At 19.0% G+C, this 13,401-nt stretch overlaps 1 protein-coding gene across 1 annotated transcript; it reads left to right on the top strand.

The window, feature by feature from the left end:
• Positions 1-1,791: 1,791 nt before the first annotated feature.
• On the top strand, positions 1,792-3,215 carry PGO_004075 (variable surface protein; the record flags this gene model as incomplete). Its single annotated transcript, XM_028691417.1, has 3 exons — positions 1,792-1,818; positions 1,995-2,930; positions 3,051-3,215. 3 exons carry the CDS (start codon positions 1,792-1,794, stop codon positions 3,213-3,215), a joined length of 1,128 nt encoding a protein of 375 aa, XP_028547218.1.
• Between the last annotated feature and the right edge of the window lie 10,186 nt (positions 3,216-13,401).

The following is a 13,401-nucleotide window of genomic DNA, read 5'->3' on the forward strand; positions in this document are numbered from 1 at the left end:
ATGTTTATGCAAATGTTCATAAATCAAGAAATTACCAAAATTTATAATTCATTCTTATAGTAAAAACATCAAAAACAATAATTATATACTCTTGAAATGTAAATGTGTATATATTTGATTTATATTATTTTAATTATAAAATATTGAATATTAATTATTCGTTACAATCGTGTTGATTCTAAATACGATAAGCTTCCCTCAGTATAATAAGTTAAAAAATATAATAAAATACTATATAAATTAATGTATATTCTACCTTCTATTAAGTTCATTATTAATAGAATTATAGTGATATATTTTATTTTCTACATTGATTTATATTATTTGTTAATACAACTTCTTTATATATTATAATGCGTACGTTACCTAACTTGTTAATATTAGATAATTAGTAGCTTCAATACATTAATAATTTAATATAAAAAAATATCATTTATAATGAATCTAATTACTTCAACAAAGCCACATAAATAAAAAAAAATTACCTATTAGTTCAAGTAATATATCACAATAAATGTGTATAATACTGTAAAAACAAGTAAACAGAAAATTAGGTTAATGTTCATGAAACTTAAGAATAACTGACATAAATTATAATTATTATTTAAATATAAACCTATTATATAATCATAAAATTAAGCATATTCTTTTTCATACATATTATTTTTTCAGAAAAAATAAGAATATTATTTTTTTTCATGAAATATTTCTAGCGATTACATAAGAAATTATATTTTTTTATCTATGTACATTATTTCAAAAATTAGAAGCTCATTAAAATATGCTATATGCAATCACATTGGTAAATAATATTTTAAATGAAAAATTATATAATATTTAATTATCGGTGAATACATAATTATTATACTTTTACTTTATTCAATAAATATATTACATACATAATAATATTTATTTTTATACATAAAATCTCTTAAAAATTGTGCTCTAATAAAAAAAATTTTTACTTATTGAGTGTTAATTAAAATTTTAACACTATGCATAAATTCATTTATAGAATTCTATCTTTACTATAACTTATAATTTTATTTTATTTCGAACTCATATCTAATATCTTTTAAAATATATTAAATCGACAAAATATAAAAAATTAATATGCATAAAAAAACAAAATGTGTGAATGCAGAATATTGAACAGAAAATATTAAATGATAATGTAAATTTTTTTATTAAAAATATATAGAAAATAAAATCTAATTAATATGAGTTCATTAAAAATATTCAAATAATATTATTATGTAATAAAAGTACTTATGCAACAAGATATAATTAACAGAGTATACCGCACCCTATTTTTAATAGGAGAATATAAGATATCAAAAGAAATGCAAATACACAAAAATGATATATCTTATCTATGTTAAATATAGAAAGTAAAATATTTTATTTTAGTTTTATATATATTTTCTAATAATAAAAAAAATAAACTTTACATATTCTTTTGAAGTTGAACATTATATATTCATATATTGTAATATATTATGGTAAAACAATTATTTATATAATACTTTATTTATTATATCTATTGTTCAAATTGTGAAACATCTACTTAAAATGATCATTTATGTTATTTATGTAATTATATTATAAACTTATATTTCAAAAAAATACTTAAATTTTTATTAGAATATTTTAGAAATAAAATGCTTATAGTATTAGACAAGTATATTACATGTTAGCATTAAACACAGGAAGCTCTAAATACTTTCATATATACTTAATATTATAATAATTATATAATTTCTTACATTTCACACATTATCAGTTAAAAAAATGGATCATACATGTGTAAATGCAAGTGTATTTTGAAATTTACACTGATTAATTAAAAAATAATTATATATGATTAAATATTACACGCTCACTTAAATAAGAAAAAAAAAAATAATAAAAAAGTGCATATACATGGATATTTAAATATTTTTTTTCTACATTTTACTTTTAAGGACTTTAGCATAAATAAACTGCCTTCAAAGAAATTTTATATTAGTTTGAATGATGGATCTATTAAATTACCTAGGACTTTTGAATTCTGCGGAAATGGAGTATATTCCTTCAGAAATAATTCAAGAATTAAACTTCTTTGTTCAAAATTTATAAAATATTTAAAGAAGCAAGATAATATATCAAAGGATTCATATGTCAAAGATAATATTTGCGATCTTTTAAATTTCTGGTTGTATGAAAAGTTAGCAGCCATTTTCATGGAGAAACATCAAGAACGTAACAATATTTACCTTCAAATTATGGCTAATATGAATGCGGTATATGCCTGGTCGAGTTCACCCATTCCCCAGAATTGTATTATTGATACTAAGATTGTTAGTTACAATGATTGGGGGAAGAGAAAGCAATTGTATGATTATTATGTCGATCACAATTATCTCAGAACTATGAATAACAACAGCGAAAAAAGTTGTAAGGAATTATGTGATTATGTAAAAGGTATACAATCATTATATAATTATTTTAGTGAAAAGGATCGAGAGACAGTTAACAATGATTTCCCAGAATTTTATAGCAAATATATTCAATATGATCCCAAAACTACATTAACTCATCTAAAATGCGAAGAAGTAAAAAATATAAAGGATGATGCTACGAATGTTATACATCCTGAAAAACATACCATATATACAGATCATGAACAAAGAAAATATTCAGCTGATGAAGAAGGAACATATTCTTCAAATAAAGAAGGAATATATTTAGAAGATGAAGAAATAATATATTCAGTAGATGAAGAAGGAATATTAAAATCTAGAATAGTGCACTCTGATATGTCAACAAGTGAACTCATAACTTCTGATGTGTTACATTACAAAGATAGCAGATTTAGCCTAGTTAAAATATTTAGCACTATAGTCCTTGTAGCTGTTGTAATTTTTGTGACTTTTGTCGTTTTATATAAAGTATATGCAATTTTCATTAATATTCATGAATTACATAATCATATTGATATATAGACTACATAGCCATACGTTATAAATCAATGTGCTACATATGATTCATATAATTATCATTTACACAAGTTATCACCCATAGGAAGGAAATTTCGTAATATAAATGACACAAAAATAAACATGATATGTAATAGAAAGGCGAAGAAAAATAAAATATATAATCATAAATTACATTATGATAACTCATTTCCTGATTATCTCAGATGGAGTTATATAGGTTATAATCCTGTGTAATTTCATTTAATTAAAATTATTTAGTAATTGAAGTTCCACTAAATGAATACTTGGTGTGTAGAAATATAAGAATAGAAAGTATTTGTGTTTTTTTGTATATGAAACAATAAAGGAAAGAAAATTTTAATATTTTTTCCCATGAATTGGAAGAATACATATAAAAACATGTATAAAATAAAGTAAATGAATAAATACTAATTTAAATCAAATTAATATTGTTAAATATTAATTTTATTACATATGAATATTTCAGATGCTTTTTTTAACGTCATTAAAATCTATATCATGCATTATAAAAAATTAATATGAAATAAATTTTTTTTGAAAATTATTTTTTTATTTATTCATATATATAATTGAATAAATTAATTTCATAGAATAAATGTGAAATAAAATATGATCATTGCATTATTATATAAAATGATATTATTGCATATAAATTGAAAGATTTATAAATCAATTAATTTAAATTAAAATATTTAAATGCATACAATAGAAAAAGACAAAATATTTTATGTAACTGTATATATTTTTATTTATTCATTTTTTGTCCATTAATATTCCTCTAATTTATATTAGTACCCTACGTAGAATTATATATATATGTTTCTTTAGTATAATAAAATATTATATGGGCTATATATATATATATATTAATCGAATGCTTGTATATGTAAGTTAATACCAGAAGCATTTGTCTTAAAAAATATGATAAAAATAATTTTTCTTCAAGATGAGTGCCTGAAGGATAAAGGAACATTTACGATAAGATATATCTAATAGTATTATATTTTCAGTTATTATATATTTATAAGAAAATACACAATTACATAACTTTGTGGATTATCCAATGAGCATTCTTATTTTATAGTGAAATATACAATATGTCTTCTTTAAAAAATTATCTATTAGTGTTTATTTATTACTAGTATACTCTCAAGCTATATAGTATGCTATATAATATGGAAAAATATGAATTCTTAATTGTATCTGTATTTACACACTTCTGATAAAATATATAGTTGAACATCTTTTAGAAAAATGATTCAATGAGATAATAAAGTATATTCTAGTAGAAGTAATCCCTGGTTTTATTAAAAATATAAACACTGTATAAGTTAATATGTTAATGGATAATTTTAGAACATGTTAAAAAGGAAAAATAAATAATTATTGAATCCTGAAATTCTTTAATGCGTTTATACATTACAGGACTCTAAATTACATATTAAATACAATTATACAAGTTCTTATATGGAACACATTAATTATGAACATCGGATAATTATTGGATAATGTAGCATTACATCATTATACAAACATACGAATATTAATTATTCAGGCAGTTTTACCATTATAAAAATAATAGTAAACTTGTACATCTGAGCATGCATGATTTTGTTAAGGATGAATCTTACATAATTTATATAAGGAATATATATTTAAATAAAATTGATGTTAATAAAAATATCTATTATGAATTATCTATGACATAACAGCATAACTTGTGCCACAGAACAACAGAGCATAATATTTTAAATTTGACAATAAATGATCAATTGTTTTCAAGATTATTAAGAATCCGAAAAAATAATGAAACAAAATATAAGAACACACATACAGGGTAATACGATGAAATAATCCAGTTTATTTCCAGATGAATGAATATCTTAAGAAGTACATGATGATTTTTATGGGTAACGAATTTTTATTTTAACATAAAATTATCTATGTAAAGTATAATCATAATATCATATATATAGGAACATCCACACTAGATCATTCCCTTATGATTAACTTATTATGTAATATAAAACAAAACTACAATGTATTTGTATAATAATGTGTTTCATAATATATTTTTCAAGATGTTAATATAATTTATACTGTATTATTATAAATTGTAATATAGTGTTTATAAAAAATGATTACTATTTTGTGAACCTTTTTAATTAAACAACATGGAAGATTATAAGGATTAACAGAATTTTTCTATGTATCCATGTGTTTTGACATTAATCAATGAACATTTACAAGTGTAGGTAAAAACATATTCCGATACATGGAAATTATTTATAATATAAGTCTGTAACCTCGTGATGAAAATTTAGATTGCTCAGAAATTATTACTTAAATAAAATTACTGATATAATCATATTACGAAATATCAATTCATAAAAATCTCACATGAATCTAAACATTCTTTTGAAGAATATAATGCAGCTAAAATACTTTAAAAATATATATGTGTAAAGAGATCATAATAAAAGACCTCGAAAATATTTCATTTTTCCAGATGTCAAAAAAATGTAATTAGAGGTTATGATATAATTTTGCAAACATAAATGTAATATATGCTGTACACAATTGTATCATCATATCTAATTAAATAAATCATAGAATATACGTATAATATTACACTCATATTTTTATTATATACTTTATTTAGATATATGAAAAATAATTCGTGCTTTTCTATATATATAACTCATGAATGAAATACATGTTATAATATGAAATTATATGATTAAATAAAATTTATTTCAATTACAATATATATTAATAAAATAAATTCCTTAATATCTATAGTTCTATATGTCTGTTAATTTATTATACTGTAATTTTAATTATGAATGAGATATAAAAAGAAAAATATGTTTCTCTTTATAATTATATTATTATATTTTTAAATAGTTCGATGATAAATTAAAAAAATACATGCAATCAAGAAAATCATTAAATCTACTTTTTCGTCCACATGTATATAACTTCAATAATATAACATATAAGATTATTTTAAATAAAAAAGAAAAAATTTTACATTTTATAAAGATGAATATTTAATTGACAATATTTAGTAGGAAAACTTATTACAAGAAAATTTATCATAATGTTTTCCTAATTCATTAGATAGTTTTATGTTTATTATATATATCTATACATATATTAGGATTATTATTTTTATATATTTTTTTTTCATATAACACTTCTATTTTGATAAATGAAATTGTGAACCAAATGACATATCTAATAATAGTTGTATAAATATATGCACAAGATTTAATGTTTATGTATAACGTTGAAAAAATATTCCATTTATGTACATTCTTGATTTTTAAATTTTATTCAGCAATTATAAAAATATGTAAGATTCAAACAGTATAAATAATATATTTGTAACAAACAAGTTATTATATGTTTTATAAAATCAGAAGATAATATTACAAAAATGAATATAATTGTGAAGAAAATTGACTTTATAGTTGAAACTAACTTTCTATTGTGCGCATAATTATTTGTATTGCATAGAATTATTTATTATATGTTATAACTGCTACATGAAAAGTTTATAATTATTAATTAGTATAAAATATTTACAATTGTACTCTAAATTTTTTTTAATGATTAACCTCACTGCATATTTATTGTTTTTATATATATCATTGATTATATTATTAATTTAAAAATTTTTTTATTCGCTATGATAAATTATATTTTACACTAAATTACCAAGATTTACTATGTGATCTACTATATAGATATATAAATTATGTCTTTTATGTATTTAACAATAAAATTAAGCAAAATAAGTAATAATTTATATTAAAAAACATTAGTTACATTGTATACATATGAATCAATAGAAAAAATTTACAAAAATATAACTATATCCTTAAAAAAATAAACAATATTAATTAATCAAGCTGATTTATTTTATGTTATAAATTCCAATATAGTGAAATGTTAATTCAGAATTTATATATAAGTAACAATGTAGGAAATGTATTAAGAAATAATTATATTATAAATAAAAGGACATGAAAAAAAATTTAATAGATGTAATTATTGCGTTAGATAAATTGTCTATTATATGAATTCGATTATAATTTTACTAAAAATATTTATTAATATTTGTATTCATAGATTATAAAATAATCTTAATTATGGAATGATCTAGTTATAGATAAATTTTAATATATTTCTTACTTCTTCATTTCGTTAAGATATTTATATTACCACAATAATTGGGTTCAATATTTATCAAAAAAAAATAATCGATTATCAATAAATAAATATTAGATATGAAGAAATATACATATATAAAAATTTATTCAATTAAGAAATAATGCGTTATATACTTATAATAAAACAAATTATAATAAGCAAATTACTTGTATCCATAAATATAAATTTTTAAGAAAAATAATATTTTGATTTCAATGAAATACTGATTTAATATAATGTTAATACTTTAATAAGTTACATTCATATAAGTAACAAAATTAAAAATTGTTACCACCCAAATATATTAATATATAAAATCATGAATAATAATAACTTATCTTCGCATGTATTCTCATTATAAAAACATTATTAATACAATAACCAATGTTAAGTGTATTATACTATAAAAAATCCATTTTGTAAGCATAATTTGTATAGAGTTTTTATGATTAATATATATAACATTATATAATAGGAACTTAAATGTGCTAAAAAATATTTGTTTTAATATGTATGTCAAATGTGGAACAATGTAATATTATATAGTATAGATGATTCAATATTTATTGTTATATATGAAATAGAGCTAGTTTTTTTATATATTTTTTTTTATATAAAATATTATTAGATTAACTATTTATAGTACTAAATGTATATGTTTTTATGTTAGTCTAACAGAATATATCAGATATTAGTAGAGTTATCTTTATATTGCAATTAATTACAATATCACAGTATAAAATGTATAATTATATTTTACATAATTTTTTATCATAATGGGTTATCAATGATATATATAGAGATGTTACCAGAAGTTAGCAATAAATTATGAACACAATCACGCATTACATATAATGTAAAAATAATTTTTTTAAAAATTATTTCTATATCTATATGTAAGGATGAAAATAGAAAAAATTCGATATTTTTGGAAGATGACATCATATAACTAAATGGTAATATTTCATATTCTGTGTATTTGCAATACATTTTATATTACTATTTTAGATGAAATTTATGATAATGCGTTAGAAAGTATATTCAGGCGACATTACTTATCCATATTGATATTATACAAAAAAAAATTTATATTATATTATTACATTAAACAATAAGTTGGAAAAACATAAATGTTAATATTTGTTATCATATACATCTTTTCAGTTTAATTTAATACATTTTTCATTCCATTATTATATATAAAATTAAATCATTCTATTTTTAAGAGAACATGAATATTATGTTAGTAATTAATAAATTATTATGCAGAATAGTTTTTTAAATACATTTTTTTCAATTTCTTTTTTTTCTTTTGTTCTTAATAATTTAAAATAATTTGTTTAATATATTTTTATAATATATACTCGCGTTATAATAAATTAATTTTATTTACTTTCAACAAAATTGACAATACACGTTGCATGGATAATTATAATGAAACTATTATTGCGTGTACAGTTATCATTATGAATAAAAGAAGAAAAAATATAAATATTTATATAGGAATATTAACAACACTTTATTTAAATATAATACTTTATTTCCGTATATCATAGTATCTATTTATAAATATAGAAAAAAAAAATAGTAATAATATATGTTTTTATTTATTTTGATAGTAATATATTATAAAATTCAGAAAATTTCTCATATACAATAAATGTACAAGTAATTTTTTTAAATTTAGCAATAAAAAAATAGTTTATTCAAAAATAATTTCATTCATATATATTAAATAAATTTTATATTAAATTATTACAATTTAAATATATATAATTAATATTTTTTTTACTACATGGTTAATAAATTTTTAATTATTTATATATATTATAATAAGGTATAATATCGACCTTCATATTATTTTCACAAATAAGGGGACTTAACAATATAATAATGATGATCTTGAATAATAATATATGCGTACATGTATTACGTTTGTGTTTTATAATAAATTTAAATATAAATAGGACTGAAATAATATAATTTGTATAATATCATAAAAAAAAAAATAAAAATCTAATGACTAAAAGAAAAGAATAATTGAATTAGAATTTTTTAATTTACTCACAGTGCATTATATGTGTGAAAAAAATGATAGCATTATATTAAATCATAACTCTATAGTCCATTAATGTATATAAATTTAATTTATAAACATATTATGATAATTATACAGTACAACCTTTGCATTATTTACATATATACTGTGATAAATAATATATACACTATATTTTACTACAAATTCTCCATATATATGATATGTACACATTGTAAAATTTATCCCAAAGGAAGAAAAATATCAAAGTATTAAATTATTAAAATATATATATATAAGTATTACATACATAATAAAAAAAACATGCTAAATATATTATCATATTTTTGTTTTCCACTGATGCATGAACAATGCATTTAACATCTAGTCAACATTTTCACTAATATATGAATAATAATGTTTCTAATTATGTAATAAATATAATAGTGTATTATATATGGATAACGAATTCTTCAATATACAGCAAAAAAATTCATATTATTATTAAATATTCACTCGTTTTAAATAAGTTATGCCATATATACACAGAATACGTTTAGATTTAATATAAGGATTATGAATTTTAAAAAAATAGTATAATACATGGTTCAAATGTAAAAAATAAAGAGAATTATTTATTTATGTATTATTAATTATTTTATGATATTATCTTTACTTAGAGGATGATATAATAGTTCTGCATTTTTCTGTTCATTATAGAAATTATTTATTATATATTTATATTTTTACGTGATACAGTAAGGAATTAATTTATGCACTATATTATAATTTTAAATCTATTATATAAAATGTATAATACATAAGACAATTAATATAATATATATCTAAACTATACAAACATTATATAAGTGAATTCATATATAATATAACAAATATTATCTTCCCTGTTAGTATGGTAATATATATCTATAAACGGTTTATATGTATATATCCATAACTTTTTTTCCATGAATATATTTTATTTACAATTGTATGTGAGAATAATAGTGTAATATACATGTTATTTATATTTCTTCATTCATATCCTATAATAACACTTATTAACACTAATAAGTGAAAAATATATTTATTGCATTTAAATAAATATAAATTTCAGTTCATGTATTATATAATAAAGATAACAGTTCATTAATTATAATGTTAATTTTTATTTATATTTTTATATACAATATTGCATATTTTGTAATGTTATAAATATTTTTTCTGCATTGAAACTCCTTCGTGATATGTATGAATCAATTCTACAAATTTATATGAAATAAATATATGATTTTCATTAAACTGAAGAAACAATTTTTTTCAATTTACTTTATTTATATATTTTAGGATTATAATATACTTTATTATTTTCTGTCATTTATATGGGTTACCATGAATTTTCTTTATATTCATTAGAAATTCAGTAATGAGGATTTACCCTCAAATAAATTTACAAAGACATTACTCAATGAAATAAATATTAACGACTTAGCAATAAAAATCAAATCTTTATCTTTCGACTCCTCGGGCATTGAAGACTGGATAAAGATTTTTAATCCAAAGGTTATGGTTGGTTATATTATTATAAAGAAAAAATGTATCGAAAATGGTATTAATGAAAAATATTGTAGGGATATAAATTATTACTTGGATTACATAACTGCAACTATAAATATGTCCGATTTAATAACAAGTAGAAATAATGATTCCATGTATGAACTCGATATTTTCCGGAAGAAATATCTTAATAGCAATGAACACATATGTGAAAGAAGTAACGATTTGTATTTATTCCTTAAAAGATCTATATTAAAACAAATGCATGATTTCCTTGGTGATAAAGCTTATTTGGAGAATGTATTAAAGCATAAGGAATAAAAAAACTCTATATATTAAGAATATCATTATAATAAATGGCAAATAATATATGATTATATAAAAACTCTTATTAAATATAAAAATATGTTAATTACAATTACAGGTATATATGATAAAATGCTGCATAATCTTCTAACTTATAAAAATAAATTTCTAAATTTTGGTTATTATAATTCAGATAAAATAAATAATATAAGTGTTTTTGTTCAAGATTAAACGCTTCCGAACAAAAAATGTGATAAAGTTCCATCTAATATATCACATGATGATGACATACAATTAAATAAATTTATTGAGAAGGTTCCCTATGGAAAAATATATCGTAAAACTCCCCTTTTTTCACTAAAAACTCATATAATTATATGCTTTATTACTTTTGTTACTATAGTCATATGTATTATATTATACAAAGTAACAAACAAATGATATATAAACTTGTTCCAAACACAAGATATTTTATAATTAATTCTTTTATTAATATATTTAATTCACAATTAATACATATATTTAATTCAATTCAGTTTAACTCACTTGGCATAAGTCTTCAAAGAAGAATAAACAGCAAAATAATTCTATATAGAAGTAGGTATGTAAATTACATGGGTTCATTATTATCAAATATGGATACCAACAGATTTAATTTAGTTTACAAACCTTGAATTAGTGACTATAAAAAATATTCGAGTTATAAAAGTAAGTATTAAAAAAAAAAAATTAATAAGCACGAATTTATTAATTTATATGTGTGCTAAAATGAATAAGTAAAGGGAAAAACATATATAATATAAATATTTAAAGAATAGATATACATTGAAAAAATGAGATATTTTGATATAACTAAATTGAAGGATTATAAAGAATATAGTATATCAATATATGTGTATTTTAGAATTATGATTGTATACATAGTACGATAAAAAACAAAAGATGTGAAAATTGAAAAATGTATACTATTTGAATAATTAAATAAGTATAAAAATACACATGTACAAATGTAAAAGTATTTAAAAATTATAAATCTATATATAAGAAGTAAGGTATGTTTAAATTTTATAATATATAGCAAGCATACATTGAACTACCGAAAAAATCATTGAGTAATATATTGAATTTTTATTTTTTATTGCATATATCTTTTTTATAGAATATTATTAATAATGTAATAATTTTTCATTTCATAGCAAAATAATTATAGGCGTTCTTTTTGCAGATAAGTGAATATATTCTCCATATACGGTAATATATTTTATTAATTTATGAATTATTGTATTTACTATTGGATATATTGTTATATGTATTTAATCACACATCTTCTTTAATTATGTTGCAATAAAACATTTATTCCTAAAGTCTTATTGGAAATATGCATAAAAATGTAATATTAATAATCTCTATCTTTTTAATATTAACATATAATCCTAGAAAAGAACGTTTCAAATTTATATTAATAATGTAATGCATTTATATATATTTTAATTTAAAATCATTATAAGAGTATTGGATAATATTATTAATATTTATATTTTTATATTTTAAAAGATTTTTTATAATCATATATAAAAAAGTACATTTTTTATATTTATTCTTAAATGTAACAAATTCTTGAAACAGAATAAGCATTTGTACCAAAATATTTTAAATATTTTTACTTCATTTTTTTTTTATTATGCGTTATACTATTTAAAGAAAGAGAGGGAAAAAATTAAACAATTATTTGTATGATAATTATTTTTTTTATTTAGGTGTGTATTTAGATAAATAATTTTATATTATTCTTACATTCTAAATAACATATAATTATTACATTTCTGTGGAAGAAATCAATTTATATATGAATGAAATAAACTCTTGTTACTGAAAAATTGCAATTATATGCTTAAAACCTATTTTACCCATGAAAAAAATATATTGTTTAATGAATTATATATATAATCTATGATTAAACTCACATCTTTGTTTTTTTTTTTTATTTCTGTTAGTAGGTGCACTAGGAATATTATAGTATTGGAATAAAAAAATCTGCTTTGAAATTAAGTATTAAATTTTTTATTCACATAGGAAATATATAATAATACAATATGAACATTTTTGCTATAAGCATTTATATCATGGCTCCTTATATTATTGAGTATTTAAATTACTGTACTCATATCAATATTTATTTATATAATGATAGAAATTGTAAGATATAAAAAAAGACAAAAATATATAAAATAAAATTTATAGAAAATTATATTTATTGCTTTGAATAAATATAATTTTCTATAA

Source organism: Plasmodium gonderi (genome assembly GCF_002157705.1).
Source record: "Plasmodium gonderi DNA, contig: Pgo-contig_664, whole genome shotgun sequence".
NCBI lineage: Eukaryota > Apicomplexa > Aconoidasida > Haemosporida > Plasmodiidae > Plasmodium > Plasmodium gonderi.